The 17,085-nt window shown below is 38.0% G+C and overlaps 1 protein-coding gene across 1 annotated transcript in view; it reads right to left on the reverse strand.

Annotated features, from left to right (window-relative positions):
• EFCAB5 (EF-hand calcium binding domain 5) overlaps window positions 1-17,085 on the reverse strand; it is a 108,776-nt gene that overhangs the window by 83,979 nt on the left and 7,712 nt on the right. The window contains exon 2 of the mRNA XM_089899972.1: window positions 16,286-16,370. Within this exon, the coding sequence (XP_089756098.1) occupies window positions 16,286-16,370 (85 nt within the window). The remainder of the gene's footprint in view (window positions 1-16,285; window positions 16,371-17,085) is intronic.

Here is a 17,085-nt window from a genome sequence, read left to right on the forward strand (position 1 = left end):
CATCTGCACAAAACTGAAGTTCCATTGGCAGACAAAAGGTGGGAAAATGTCTGCTGAGTAGGCAGTGAAGAGAGACTACCAGACGTACGTGTATTGGGTTGGCCAAAAAGTTTGCTCGGGGTTTTCCATAAGGTGTTACAGAAAAACCCAAATGAACCTTTTGGCCAACCCAATAAATATATTTCTTCCCACGCTCATATTTCCAACTTCTTTCATGTTGGAGATTTTAGACCAAGATAGTGGACTGAGGTCAGGACCTACATGCCCTCCCTACCAAAATCTCTAGAAATGATAGAAAAGGGTGTGTGTGTGTTTGTGTGTGTGTGTGTTTTAATATGAACATAAGAATGCTAACAACCAGTAGAAACTAACACAACATTGTAAGGCAACTATACTCCAGTAAAAATTAATTTTAAAAAAAGGACTTTTCTGGTGGTCCAGTGGGTAAGACTCCACGCTCCCAATGCAAGGGGCCTGGGTTTGATTCCTGGTTGGGGAACTAGATCCCACATGCATGCCACAACTAAGAGTCCTCATGTCGCAACGAAGATCCTTGCATGCCACAACTAAGGTGGCACAGCCAAAAAAAAAAAGAATGCTAACAATCAATTATGAAGAGGGCCTTCAGAAACTTTGAGGGTCTCTGAAAAATATAAGGTAGATGGGATTAGATTGATTAAAGAAACTATAAGACTAAAAAGATCCAGAAGATGACTGTGAAATTTGGGAGCAGCTCTGAGCCACCTTAAGTTTAAAGGGTATAGATAAGGATAGCAGGGGAATGACTGACCTTTTTGTCTATCTTCATCCCCATTTGAGCTAATCATCGGGCACCAGAGGCATTCACCCTTGAAATGGGACAAGGGGATTCGGGCAAGAGAGGCAGAATAATGCCTCCACACACAGAGAAAATGAATTGCTGACAGACTGCACAGTCTGCATATCTTACCCCTCCTCCACAATCTGCATATCTTACCCCTCCTCCACAATCACTGGCAGCAGGCTACAGAAAACAGAAACGTCATCCAGAGAAAAGCAAACAGGGATTCCCAAATGCAAATGTAAACACACACATAAGGATCACCAAATATTTAACGAAAACCAACTCCATGACTAAACAAATGCAATGATTAATACTATCTGAGGAAGCACCACTAATAGAACAAATATAAGGAGTTCTAAAAGAGCTGTAATTAATATCCTCAGAGCAATTAGAGGAAATTAAAATATAGTTATATTATTTTTAAAAATTACGAGAGCTTGTAAACCTAGTGCTCAGACCTTGGCTTCTTTCTTTTTTTAATAGGATTGAAATTTTAAATTTATTTATTTATTTTTGGCTGCATTGGGTCTTCGTTGCTGCATGCAGGCTTTCCCTAGTTGCGGCGAGCAGGGGCTGCTCTTCGTTGCGGTGCGTAGGCTTCTCATTGCGATGGCTTCTCTTGTTGTGGAGCATGGGCTCTAAAGTGCAGGCTCAGTAGTTGTGGCGTGTGGGCTTAGCTGCTCTGCGGCATGTGGGATCTTCCCGGACCAGGGCTCGAACCCGTGTCCCCTTCATTGGCAGGCAGATTCTTAACCACTGTGCCACCAGGGAAGTCCCCAGACCTTGGTTTCTAATATCATTCTCCAATTTTAAAAAATCAGGACTCATTGAAAAAATGGCTGATTCTAGGACTGGGGCAAGAAATATTCAAGATGAGCCTGGAGCAGAAATATACCCATAAATATATGACCAATTGACTTTTGCCAAGGGTGCCAAGATCATTCAATGGGGAAAAAATTATCTCTTCAGCAAATGGTGCTGTAACAAATGGGTATCCATATGTAAAAAAATGAAGTTGGACCCATACTTCATGCCATAAACAAAAATTAACCAGCTCTAACAGATCTACACTGAGTATTCCACCCAACAACAGTAGAATACACATTCTGCTCAAGTGCACATGGGACATCCTCCAGGATAGACTATATGTTAGGCCACAAAACAAATCCTAATAGATTTAAAAATATAAATATCATACAAAGTGTCTTCTTTGAAGATATAGGAGAAATCTGTGGGATTAAAAAACACACCTTTAAACAACCAATGGGTTAAAGAAGAAATCACAAGGGAAATTAGAACATACTTAGAGATGAATGAAAATGAAAACACAATATACCAAAACTTATGGGATGCAGTGAAAGCAATGCTCAGAGGGAAGTTTATAGCTGTTAAGTGACTACATTAAAAGAGATGAAAAATCTCAAATCAATAATCTAAGTTTACACCTCAAGGACTAGAAAAAGAAGAGTAAAATAAACCTAAAACTAACAGAAGGAAGGAAATAATAAAGATTAGAGTGGAGATAAACAAAATAGAGACTATAAAAACAGCAGAGAAAATCAATGAAACCAAAAGTTGGTTATTTGAAAAGATCAACATAATTGACAAATTGCTAGACTGGCAAAGAGAAAAAGAGTGAAGATACAAAAAAACTAATATAAGAAATGAAAGTGGGAACATTACCACCAATCTCACAGAGATAAAAAGGATAACCTAGAATAAATGGACAAAAAATACACAAAAAGTATCTAAACTGACTCAAAAAGAAATAGAAAATCTTAACAGACCCATAACAAGTAAAGAGATTAAATTAGTAATCAAAACCCTCACAACAAAGAAAAGTCCTGGACCAGATGGCTTCACCAGTGAATTTAATCAAACATTTAAAGAATTAAAACCTATCCTTACAACACTCCTCCCCCCAAATTGAAGAGGACGTAACAGTTTCTAACTCATTCTATGAGGCCAGCATAGATATGATACCAAAGCCAGATAAGGACACCACATGAAAAGAAAATTTCAGACTACTATTCGTTATGAATATAGATGTAAATCTTCAACAAAATATTAGCAAATCATGAGAATATTCTCCTGTCATCTTCTAAAATTACTTATTGTTTTATCACTCACATTTATATCTACAATACATGCAGAATTTATTTGCATGTGTGGGGTGAGGTAGGACTCAAAAATACATATTTTCCATTTTGGCATCATTATTGAAAACACCTCCTGTTTTCAATACAGGACTTTCAACTGGACTGTATTTCATTGGCTTATTTGTCTATCCTTATGTCAATGTCCTACTGTCCTAATTTCTGTAACCTAATTATAAATGTTGATATTTAGTAATATAAATCCCCCAGCTTTGTTGTTCTTCAAGATTTCCTTGGCTTTTCTAGGTCTTTTGCATTTCTACATAAATTTTAGAATCAAATTATTTTACATACACACAGACACATATACAGAACCCTGCACAAATTTTTGCTAGAATTACACTGAATCTAGAGGTCAATCGAGGGAGCACTACTTTCTTAACAATATTAAATCTTCTAATTCATGAATAAGGTATACTTTTTCATTTATTTAGGTCTTCTTTAATTTCTTTTAACAATGTTTTATAGTTTCAGTGTACAGGTTTTGTTCATTTTTGGTTAGATTTATTTTGAGATATTTAGTGCTTTTTATGCCATTAAAATTGTATTTTAAAATTTTCATTTTCTAATTGTTTGTTGTTAATATATAATAGAAATATAATTAGGTTCCCAGGACCTAGCTAGTTCAGGCTCTGATCAATAAGCTACCAGATGTTTTTTTCTACAGCCACGATTGCTGAGGTGATTGGAATGAAAAACTTAGTAAGAATCTTAAGGTTTTTTTCTGATATGGCCATGGAGATGAAGTAGTTCCAGGTCTTTCAAATATTATCTACTAGTCAATTTGCTTCTCTCCACTGAAAAAATATTAATGTCAAACTGAACCACAATAGGATTAGGGCCACACACTGTTAAAGTTCTTTGCCTCTATTACTTCGTGGTTTCAGGAGAAAAGAAGAAATAGATATGTAAATTATTTTGATACTCATTTTTTTTTAAAGATTTATTTTTTAATGTGGACCACTTTTAAAGTCTTTATTGAATTTGTTACAATACTGCTTCTGTTTTTCGTTTTGGTTTTTTGGGCACGAGGCATTTGGGATCTTAGCTCTGCATTGCAAGTCCTAACCACTGGGCAGCCAGGGAAGTCCCCATACTCACTGTTTTTAACATAACCAGAAAGTAGTTATTGAGCCATGCTTCAATCATTAATAACTCTCAATAAATAGTACTAGTGCAATAAAAGGGTAAGAGACCAGAACCTCCTCAACTTAGAGCAGTGTTTTTATAAATCTTATATATTATGAAATATTTGAGACCTGTAAATATAATGATGATATAAGTAGCCATATATCTACTCTTAGCTTAAGAAAAAAATTACCTATATATTAAAGCCTCTCAAATACCCCTACTTTGATAGAAACACTATTCTGAATTTCATGTTTATCATTTTTCTGCATTTGTATATATTATATATAAGCAATATAATATTGTTCTTGTTTTTAATTTTTATAAAAATGATTTCATATCATGTGTATTCTGTGACCTTTTAAATACTTAATATTACGTTTATGAAATTCATCTATATTGATAACTGCAGCTCCAGTGTGTTCGTTTTTCACTGCTCCATAATATTTCATTATATGACTGCATTGCAATGTATTTATTCATCCTCATTTTGGGGGAGGCTATCCATAAATATTTTAAAATTCTTTTTATTTATTAAAATTTCTTTGTTAGCTTTATTGAGAGTACTCTGAAGAATACTTTTAAATTCTACCTACAGGTGGAACTTCAAGATGGCGGAAGAGTAAGACACGGAGATCACCTTCCTCTCCACAAATACATCAGAAATACATCTACATGTTGAACAACTACAGAACCCCTACTGAATGCTGGCAGAAGACCTCAGACCTCCCAAAAGGCAAGAAACTCCCCACGTACCTGGGTAGGGTAAAAGAAAAAAGAAAAAACAGAGACAAAGAATAGGGACGGGACCTGCACGAGTGGGAGGGAGCTGTGAAGGAGGAAAGGTTTCCACACACCAGGAAGCCCCTTCGCGGGTGGAGACTTCCGGTGGCGGAGCGGGGGAGCTTTGGAGCCACAGAGGAGAGCGCAGCAACAGGGGTGTGGAGGGCAAAGTGGAGAGATTCCCGCACAGAGGATCGGTGCCGACCAGCACTCACCAGACCAGAGGCTTGTCTGCTCGCCTGCGGGGATGGGTGGGGGCTGGGAGCTGAGGCTCGGGCTTCGGAGCTTAGATCCCAGGGAGAGGACTGGGGTTGGCTGCGTGAACACAGCCTGAAGGGGGCTACCGCGCCACAGCTAGCCGGGAGGGAGTCCGGGAAAAACTCTGGAGCTGCAGAAGAGACAAGAGACTTTTTATTGCCTCTTTGTTTCCTGGTGCACGAGGAGAGGGGATTAAGAGCGCCGCTTAAAAGAGCTCCAGAGACGGGCGCGAGCCGCGGCTATCAGCGCGGACCCCAGAGACGGGCATGGGACGCTAAGGCTGCTACTGCAGACACCAAGAAGCCTGTGTGCAAGCATAGGTCACTATCCACACCGTCCCTCCTGGGAGCCTGTGCAGCCCGCCACTGCCAGGGTCCCGTGATCCAGGGACAACTTCCCCGGGAGAACGCATGGTGCGCCTCAGGCTGGTGCAACGTCACGCCAGCCTCTGCCGCCGCAGGCTGGCCCCGCATCTGCACCCCTCCCTCCCCCCCGGCCTGAGTGAGCCAGAGTCCCCGAAGCAGCTGCTCCTTTAACCCCTTCCTGTCTGAGCGGGAACAGACGGTCTCAGGCGACCTACACACAGAGGTGGGTCCAAATCCAAAGCTGAACCCCGGGAGCTGTGCAAATAAAGAAGAGAAAGGGAAATCTCTCCCAACAGCCTCAGGAGCAGCGGATTAAATCTCCACAATCAACTTGATGTACCCTGCATCTGTGGAGTACCTGAATAGACAAGGAATCATCCCAAATTGAGGAGGTGGACTTTGGGAGCAATGATATATATATATATTTCCCCTTTTTCGCTTTTTGTGAGTGTGTATGTGTATGCTTCTGTGTGTGATTTTGTCTGTATAGCTTTGCTTTTACCATTTGTCCTAGGGTTCTGTCTGTCCGTTTTTTGTTTTTACTTAAAAATTTTTTTTCTTAATAATTATTTTAAAATTTTTATTTTAATAACTTTATTTTATTTTACTTTATTTTATTTTATCTTCTTTCTTTCTTTTTTTTTTCCTCTCTTTTATTCTGAGCCGTGTGGAGGACAGGCTCTTGGTGCTCCAGCCAGGCATCAGGGCTGTGCCACTGAGGTGGGAGAGCCAAGTTCTGGACACTGGTCCACAGGAGACCTCCCAGCTCCACGTAATATAAAACGGCGAAAATCTCCCAGAGATCTCCATCTCAACGCCAAGACCCAGCTCCACTCAACGACCAGCAAGCTACAGTGCAGGACACCCTATGCCAAACAACTAGCAAGACAGGAACACAACCCCACCCATTAGCAGAAAGGCTGCCTAAAATCATAATAAGGCCACAGACACCCCAAAACACACCACCAGATGTGGACCTGCCCACCAGAAAGACAAGATCCAGCCTCATCCACCAGAACACAGCCACTAGTCCCCTCCACCAGGAAGCCTACACAACCCACTGAACCAACCTTAGCCACTGGGGACAGACACCAAAAACAATGGAAACTCCGAACCTGCAGCCTGCAAAAAGGAGACCCCAAACACAGTAAGTTTAGCAAAATGAGAAGACAGAGAAACACACAGCAGATGAAGGAGGAAAGCAAAAACCCACCAGACCTAACAAATGGAGAGGAAATAGGCAGTTTACCTGAAAAAGAATTCAGAATAATGATAGTAAAGATGATCCAAAATCTTGGAAATAGAATGGAGAAAATACAAGAAACGTTTAACAAAGACCTAGAAGAACTAAAGAGCAAACTGTAAACAGAGATGAACAACACAATAAATGAAATTAAAAATTCTCTAGAAGGGGTCAATAGCAGAATAACTGAGGCAGAAGAACGGATAAGTGACCTGGAAGATAAAATAGTGGAAATAACTACTGCAGAGCAGAATAAAGGAGAAAGAATGAAAAGAACTGAGGACAGTCTCAGAGACCTCTGGGACAACATTAAACGCACCAACATTCGAATTATAGGGGTCCCAGAAGAATAAGGGAAAAAGAAAGGGACTGAGAAAATATTTGAAGAGATTATAGTTGAAAACTTCCCTAATATGGGAAAGGAAATAGTTAAGTCCAGGAAGCACAGAGAGTCCCATACAGGATAAATCCAAGGAGAAACATGCCAAGACACATATTAATCAAACTATCAAAAATTAAATACAAAGAACAAATATTAAAAGCAGCAAGGGAAAAACAACAAGTAACACATAAGGGAATCCCCATGAGGTTAACAGCTGATCTTTCAGGAGAAACTCTGCAAGCCAGAAGGGAGTGACAGGACATATTTAAAGTGATGAAAGAGAAAAACCTACAACCAAGATTACTCTACCCAGCAAGGATCTCATTCAGATTTGATGGAGAAATTAAAAGCTTTTACAGACAAGCAAAAGCTAAGAGAATTCAGCACCACCAAACCAGCTTTACAACAAATGCTAAAGGAAGTTCTCTAGGCAGGAAACACAAGAGAAGGAAAAGACCTACAATAATAATCCAAAAACAATTAAGAAAATGGTAATAGGAACATACATATCGATAATTACCTTAAATGTAAATGGATTAAATGCTCCCTCCAAAAGACACAGATTGGCTGAATGGATACAAAAACAAGACCCGTATATATGCTGTCTACAAGAGACCCACTTCAGACCTAGGGACACATACAGACTGAAAGTGAGGGGATGAAAAAAGATATTCCATGCAAATGGAAATCAAAAGAAAGCAGGCGTAGCAATTCTCATAACAGACAAAATAGACTTTAAAACAAAGACTATTACAAGAGACAAAGAAGGACACTACATCATGATCAAGGGATCAATCCAAGAAGAAGATATAACAATTGTAAATATTTATGCACCCAACATAGGAGCACCTCAATACATAAGGCAAATACTAACAGCCATAAAAGGGGAAATCAACAGTAATACAATTATAGTAGGGGACTTTAACACCCCACTTTCACCAATGGACAGATCATCCAAAATGAAAGTAAATAAGGAAACACAAGCTTTAAATGATACATTAAACAAGATGGACTTAATTGATATTTATAGGATATTCCATCCTAAAACAGCAGAATACACATTCTTCTCAAGTGCTCATGGAACATTCACCAGGATAGATCATATCTTGGGTCACAAAGCAAGCCTTGGTAAATTTAAGAAAATTGAAATTGTATCAAGTATCTTTTCCAACCACAACGCTTTGAGACTAGATATCAATTACAGGAAAAAATCTGTAAGAAATACAAACACATGGAGGCTAAACAACACACTACTTAATAACCAAGAGATCACTGAAGAAATCAAAGAGGAAATCAAAAAATACCTAAAACAAATGACAATGAAAACACAATGACCCAAAACCTATGGGATGCAGCAAAAGCAGTTCTAAGAGGGAAGTTTTATACAAGCCTACCTTAAGAAACAAATAAGAAACTTAAGAAACATCTCAAATAAACAACCTAACCTTACACCTAAAGCAATTAGAGAAAGAAGAACAAAAAAACACCCCAAAGTTAGCAGAAGGAAAGAAATCATAAAGATTAGATCAGAAATAAATGAAAAAGAAATGAAGGAAACGATAGCAAAGATCAATAAAACTAAAAGCTGGTTCTTTGAGAAGATAAACAAAATTGATAAACCATTAGCCAGACTCATCAAGAAAAAAAGGGAGAAGACTCAAATCAGTAGAATTAGAAATAAAAAAGAAGTAACAACTGACACTGCAGAAATACAAAGGCTCATGAGAGATTACTACAAGCAACACTATGCCAATAAAATGCACAACCTGGAAGAAATAGACAAATTCTTAGAAATGCACAACCTTCCGAGACTGAACCAGGAAGAAATAGAAAATATGAACAGACCAATCACAAGCACTGAAATTGAAACTGTGATTAAAAATCTTCCACCAAACAAAAGCCCAGGACCAGATGGCTTCACAGGCGAATTCTATCAAACATTTAGAGAAGAGTTAACACCCATCCTTCTCAAACTCTTCCAAAATATAGCAGAGGGAGGAACACTCCCAAACTCATTCTACGAGGCCATCATCACCCTGATACCAAAACCAGACAAAGATGTCACAAAGAAAGAAAACCACAGGCCAATATCACTGATGAACATAGATGCAAAAATCCTCAACAAAATACTACCAAACAGAATCCAACAGCACATTAAAAGGATCATACATTATGATCAAGTGGGGTTTATCCCAGGAATGCAAGGATTCTTCAATATACGCAAATCAATCAACATGATACACCATATTAACAGACTGAAGGAGAAAAACCATATGATCATCTCAATAGATGCAGAAAAAGCTTTTGACAAAATTCAACACCCATTTATGATAAAACCCCTCCAGAAAGTAGGCATAGACGGAACTTTCCTCAACATAATAAAGGCCATATAGGACAAACCCACAGCCAACATCGTCCTCAATGGTGAAAAACTGAAACCATTTCCACTAAGATCAGAAACAAGACAAGGTTGCCCACTCTCACCACCCTTATTCAACATAGTTTTGGAAGTTTTAGCCAGAGCAATCAGAGAAGAAAAAGAAATAAAAGGAATCCAAATCAGAAAAGAAGAAGTAAAGCTGTCACTGTTTGCACATGACATGATACTATACATAGAGAATCCTAAAGATGCTACCAGGAAACTACTAGAGCTAATCAATGAATTTGGTAAAGTAGTGGGATACAAAATTAATGCACAGAAATCTCTTGCATTCCTATTCACTAAAGAGGAAAAATCTGAAAATGAAATTAAGAAAACACTCCCATTTACCACTGCAACAAAAAGAATAAAATATCTAGGAATAAACCTACCTAAGGAGACAAAAGACCTGTATGAAGAAAATTATAAGGCACGGATGAAAGAAATTAAAGATGATACCAACAGATCGAGAGATATACCATGTTCTTGGATTGGAAGAATCAACATTGTGAAAATGACTATACTACCCAAAGCAACCTACAGATTCAATGCAATCCCTATCAAACTACCACTTACATTTTTCACAGAACTAGAACAAAAAATTTCACAATTTGTATGGAAACACAAAAGACCCCGAATAGCCAAAGTAATCTTGAGAAAGAAAAACGGAGCTGGAGGAATCAGGCTCCCTGACTTCAGACTATACTACAAAGCTACAGTAATCAAGACAATATGGTACTGGCACAAAAACAGAAATATAGATCAATGGAACAGGATAGAAAGCCCAGAGATAAACCCATGCACATATGGTCACCTTATCTTTGATAAAGGAGGCAAGAATATACAGTGGAGAAAAGACAGCCTCTTCAATAAGTGGTGCTGGGAAGAGTGGACAGCTACATGTAAAAGAATGAAATTAGAACACTCCCTAACACCCTACACAAAAATAAACTCAAAATGGATTAAAGACCTAAATGTAAGGCCAGACACCATCAAACTCTTAGAGGAAAACATAGGCACTCTATGACATAAATAACAGCAAGATCCTTTTTGACCCATCTCCTAGAGAAATGGAAATAAAAACAAAAATAAATGGGACCTAATGAAAGGTAAAAGCTTTTGCACAGCAAACGAAACCATAAACAAGACGAAAAGACAACCCTCAGAATGGGAGGAAATATTTGCAAATGAAGCAACTGACAAAGGATTAATCTCCAAAACATACAAGTAACTCATGCAGCTCAATATCAAAAAAACAAACAACCCAATACAAAAATGGGCAGAAGACCTAAACAGACATTTCTCCAAAGAAGATATACAGATTGCCAACAAACACATGAAAGAACATTCAACATCATTAATCATTAGAGAAATGCAAATCAAAACTACAATGAAATATCATCTCACACTGGTCAGTATGGCCATCATCAAAAAATCTAAAAACAATAAATGCTGGAGAGGGTATGGAGAAAAGGGAACACTCTTGCACTGTCGGTGGGAATGTAAATTGATACAGCCACTATGGAGAACAGTATGGAGGTTCCTTAACAAACTAAAAATAGAACTACCATACGACCCAGCACTCCCACTACTGGGCATATACCCTGAGGAAACCATAATTCAAAAAGAGTCATGTACCACAATGTTCATTGCAGCTCTATTTACAATAGCCAGGAGATGGAAGCAACCTAAGTGTCCATCAACAGATGAATGGATAAAGAAGATGTGGCACATATATACAATGGAATATTACTCAGCCATAAAAAGGAACGAAACTGAGTTATTTGTAGTGAGGCGGATGGACCTAGAGACTGTCATACAGAGCGAAGTAAATCAGAAAGAGAAAAACAAATACCATATGCTAACACATATATATGGAATCTAAAAAGAAAGAAAAGAAAATGGTCAGAAGAACATAGGGGCAAGATGGGAATAAAGATGCAGACCTACTAGAGAATGGACTTGAGGATACGGAGACGGGGAAGGGTAAGCTGGGACAAAGTGAGAGAGTGGTATGGACATATATACACTACCAAGTGTAAAACAGATAGCTGGTGGGAAGTAGCCACATAGCACAGGGAGATCAGCTCCGTGCTTTGTGACCACCTAGAGAGGTGGGATAGGGAGGGTGGGAGGGAGGGAGATGCAAGAGGGAAGAGATATGGGGACATATGTATAACTGATTCACTTTGTTATAAAGCAGAAACTGAGACACCATTGTAAAGCAATTATACTCTAATAAAGATATTAAAAAAAAATTCTACTTACATAGTATCCATCTTTCTAACCAGGAAAAAAATTAAGTGGTTTATTTTTAAAAACACTTGAAAAGCCAACATTTCATTTAAAGAAGTCTTAAGTCCAATAGTGGATAGTATTTATGAATATCTCTCCTAAGTTTTGATTTCCTCTTGGCTTATTCATATATGGGGGAAATGAGGAGGGTAGTATAATGCTCTTCGTTACCTCTCAGTTGGATTTGTAAACAAGTTAACCTCTTTTTTTTGGGGGTGGGCGGGTAGTGTTTCCATTCTGTTTTGTCACAATGCTCATTAATATACAATACTTTTACTTCTATTTTAAATAAGTGTGATAGAGACCAATTTTTTTTTAAAGTCTGCAGGTTCTAATGTACTGTCTTTGCTTTTAACCTCTCTAGCATAACCCAAGGCAGATATTCCTCCTCCTGCTTTAAGGGGAGTGCTACAGATTTATAGCAACTTAATATCTAGCCATCTGCATGGCTCATTAGTAAACACACATGAACTGGGGCATTGTCTTATCTTTGCTGCAGCCTGCTAGTGCTCCTCTAGTGTGCTTGGCTATTATAGGTTGCTAAGCAATAATCCTCGTGCTTGCATTGTCCCCACCGATATGCAGAATGGAAGTAGATATGTGTTTGGTTACAGCTCTGGTCAAACACTTCTGTCTTAGAGCCATAAAATCAAGAAAAGAAAAGGAGGCACAGCAATAGCAGGGTCAGTAAATCAGAATTCTGAACAAGCCTATCTGTAGCTGTCTTTTGATTGGGTGATCTCTGAATTCATAAATTACAGCACTGCCCCAAGGGAAAATTAAGAGGTTTAATTGAATATAATTTCAAATAGGTACTGGGTTTTTTAGCAGGTCTATGCTTGAACATTCCTAAACCTTTTACAGATAGATAGATTCATTTACATATTCACTCAATAAATAATTATTGATGTCATAGTGCCAGGCACTATGCTAAGCACTGAAATTCTTTTTCAGGATTGTCTTCCTAAACTCTTGCGGAATTAAGAGCCTTTCACATTCTTTCCCAATATGCACACCTTCACCCCTGTATCAATCCACCTTCTAACATACAAAGTCCTATTCAGGCAATATGGGCACAAATGCTTTCAACTAAATAAGTAGGAACACAAAAGAATTCCTTATTCATATTTTGAAAGGTCCAATCTTATAAGTGACTTTTATCATGTCCTGCACTTAGTGCATGGCTCACTGCTGGGCATGGCCTCAGTACAACCCTATTTAAGGACATAAATAGGAATGAATTATAACCCACATTATAATAAGCTTTAACAGACTCTTTCTTCACAGAAGGCATATAACATTACAGGGACTGGCTGCTGATTAAACTGGTGAAAATTGACGCAGCAGGGCTACTTAACAGATGTGTGATGTTCCCTTTAAACGCAGGTCCTGTTTGAAACTCAGCTGTCTTGGTCTTACCAGAATTTCTTACCATTTGTACATAATGTAGAATAACTACTACGAAAGGAGGAAGAAAAGAAGCACTATTAAACACTATTGTAATTAAAATTCAATAACTATAGGAAAAGGCATTTTCCTACAAAACGTTTTTAAACTTAGGGCTGTGTAATAAGAATAAAGCTGAGCAAATTAATAAAAAAGAAATAAGATTTCTCAAAACACAAGTTAAGCTCATAGCCTAAAAAATACAATGACCAGGGAAAGAAATAAGGAATTCACATGGTACGTTTTTGTTTTGTTTTGTTTTGTTTTTTTGCGGTACGCGGGCCTCTCACTGCTGTGGCCTCTCCCGTTGCGGAGCACAGGCTCCAGACGCGCAGGCTCAGTGGCCATGGCTCACGGACCCAGCCGCTCCGCGGCATGTGGGATCTTCCCAGACTGGGGCACGAACCCGTGTCCCCTGCATCGGCAGGCGGACTCTCAACCACTGCGCCACCAGGGAAGCCCCACATGGTACGTTTAACCACAATATTTTCTATGCAAAGATATGTATTTGAGTGTATTCTGGGAGCTGCCTGGCAAGATAACATCCTTTTAATTTTGACAAGTATATAACAAGGATAAAGACACATCCTTTGACATGTTGAGACTAAAATAACAGTTCCTCTTCCCACTTCTTACACACACACACACACACACACACGTATTTACAAAGGGAGATTTAGAAATGTTAGGATTAATAGTGACTGATCACTGAATAAATAAGTACATTGCATTGCATTTGATATCGCAACAAGCAACTGCAATGTTTTCAGTATATATCATAAACTGGGATGAACAGACTTAGACAAACAAAGCACATTTCCCTCTACCATACGTTGAAAAGTGATAACAAATTGAAAGTATAAGAACAGAAAAGACCATAAACTCTTGATTGATATGTTTTCTAGAGAGGCAATAAATTACATGTTGGAATATGTGTGTGAAGATTTGTAGGTGCAAATTTGGCCATAAACTGATTAAAGTGAACACCTAATTAAATTTATAGCAAATTACCTAGATCGTGATTCTGTTTGGCATGTTTAAAACGCAAGAGTTCATTTATAAACCTGGCTCAAGTGAGTATGGTAAAGGCAAAGTGTATTTATGGGGTGATGGTAAGGGTGGGAGTGAGGAGGAAGTAAAATCAAGAAACTGGTGGTACATACAGTGGAATACTCAGCCATAAAAAGAAACGAAATTGAGTTATTTGTAGTGAGGTGGATGGACCTAGAGTCTGTCATACAGAGTAAAGTAAGTCAGAAAGAGAAAAACAAATACCATATGCTAACACATATATATAGACTCTAAAAAAAATGGTTCTGATGAACCTAGTGGCAGGACAGGAATAAACACGCAGACGTAGAGAATGGACTTGAGGACACGGGGCGGGGAGGGAAAGCTGGGACGAAGTGAGAGAGTAGCATTGACATATATACACTACCAAATGTAAAACAGATAGCTAGTGGGAAGCAGCTGCATAGGACAGGGAGATCAGCTCTGTGTTTTGTGACCACCTAGAGGGGTGGGATAGGGAGGGTGGGAGGGAGGCTCAAGAGGGAGGGGATATGGGGATATATGCATATGTATAGCTGATTCACTTTGTTATACATCAGAAACTAACACAACATTGTAAAGCAATTATACTCCAAGAAAGATGTAAAAAAAAAAAAAATGTTGACAAATGCAAAAAAAAAAAAAAAGAAAGAAAGAAACTGGTCGTAGGGGGCAGGTAGGGAGGGACTTGCCAAGAAACTTTTTAAAAGTTAGTGAAGCTGTGAAAACAGTACTAAGTTTATAATAAAGGCAAAAAAAATGCTGAAAAGTTTGGTTCTTAATGTGTATGTATTATATATTTACTAATAAGAAGGAATAGTAAATAATACTTATAATTGGTTTAAAAGACAGAAAAACACTTTGGAGAAAAGTAAGCAACTACAAGTTATAACTACCATCTATATAGCAATTTATAGTTTAGAAAATGCTTTAAAAATTATTATTGGGACTTCCCTGGTGGCGCAGTGGCTAAGAATCTGCCTGCCAATGCAGGGGACATGGGTTTGAGCCCTGGTCGGGGAAGATCCCACATGCAGCGAAGCAACTAAGCCCGTGCGCCACAACTACTGAGCCTACGCTCTAGAGCCTGTGAGCCACAACTACTGAGCCCACGTGCCACAACTACTGAAGCCCACGTGCCTAGAGCCCGTGCTCAGCAACAAGAGAAGCCACCGCAATGAAAAGCCCGCCTGCCGCAACGAAGAGTAACCCCCACTCACCGCAGCTAGAGAAAGCCCGCACGTAGCGATGAAGACCCAATGCAGCCAAAAATAAATAAATAAAATAAATAAATTTATTTTAAAAAATTATTATTATAGTTCAGCCTAGCACATACTAAACACTCAATAGTTGTAAACCAAATTGAAAAGAATTTCAATTAACTAAAATATAAGTTGAAATTGTTAAATTTTAAATATTGTGAAAATTTTCTGTCATACAGGATTTCACTAAGTATCTAAAATTAGAAGAGCTGTAGTGAAAGGGATGAATGTCTTGCCCAGTTATTTGTTGCCTTTTGATCATATAAATTTTCAACCTGCATAATTATGTGGGATTTGGATTAAGGATTGGGCTGGAAGTCAAATAGAATAAATGTGTCATCAAGTACAGAGGTAAAAAGAAGAAATAGAAAAACAGCAGGCAGGTTGAATCACTAGGGTTCTTCATTTTATTTTTGTATTAATGGGTTGTCTGCTATGTGTCAGTCAGCTCTCTTAGCTAAATTTTCTCTTTAAGCACAAGATGAATGGTTATAAACTTGCCTCAAAGTATCAATAGAAGATGATGGGAATATATTTTAAACTATTTCCCAAACCGCATTTAAAATATCCCTGGGATTATATCTTTAAAAGGCAAAATCTTGAGGAACCCATCCCCAACTAAAATTTAGTAATAGTTTTGCATTCTATTGTGTAGGAGAAAGCCTAGTTCTCTACCTTGGGATTTGACTTTATTTGCTGCTGTTCCTGCCACATTGCTGCAGATGCCTAATGCCAAACTGTCTGGTATACTCCGTGAACTCTGAAAGGAGAAAAGAAACACCAATTAAAAAGTGAAATGCTTTTCATCAAAGTTGCATCAACTCTCCCAATTAAAGAATGCACACAAATCTCTTGTAAAAATCAGCAAACATTCCTCCCTAATTTTGCTAGGATTTAATGCTATATATTAGAAGCAAAGCAGTAATCACAGTCTATTTACTGCATTTACAAGATAAAGTTCATTGGCTCAGAATGTCATCACATCTTCCTATTGCTAACATAGTAATATGCTAAGAATATTATTGCAGATGTACACGAATCCTTGAATTATATAATACTTTCTAGAAACATAATTTGAGACCACAACACAGTGAAATAGGACATTTGAAATTGCTGCTGGTTTCTTTTACTATTAGAATCACCTTCCACGTTTGTGGTGGAAAGAAAAACGTTTTCACCTTAATTAAAGAAAGTAAAGTTTAGTTTTATGAATAAATGGTGACAAAATAGCTTTTTGTACTCATGCTGATGTACTTTTAAAAGGATGATAATAGAATACTTTAAGACTCACATTAGTCAACTTAATGGTGAATCATATAACTATTTTCACTTGCCTCCCCTTTTCTATAAAATATTTTTCCTCATTGAAGTCTTCTATTTATTTAAACACAAAGTTACTTAAATGATTAACATGGAGATTACATTTTCAGAATGATAGTGAAGTTCCCCTAAAAACTGGTGGTTATTGTACTCAG

The sequence above is a fragment of the Delphinapterus leucas genome, chromosome 19 (genome assembly GCF_059928025.1).
Source record: "Delphinapterus leucas isolate spDelLeu-1000000601 "Yukka" chromosome 19, BTC_Dleu_Yukka2, whole genome shotgun sequence".
NCBI lineage: Eukaryota > Metazoa > Chordata > Mammalia > Artiodactyla > Monodontidae > Delphinapterus > Delphinapterus leucas.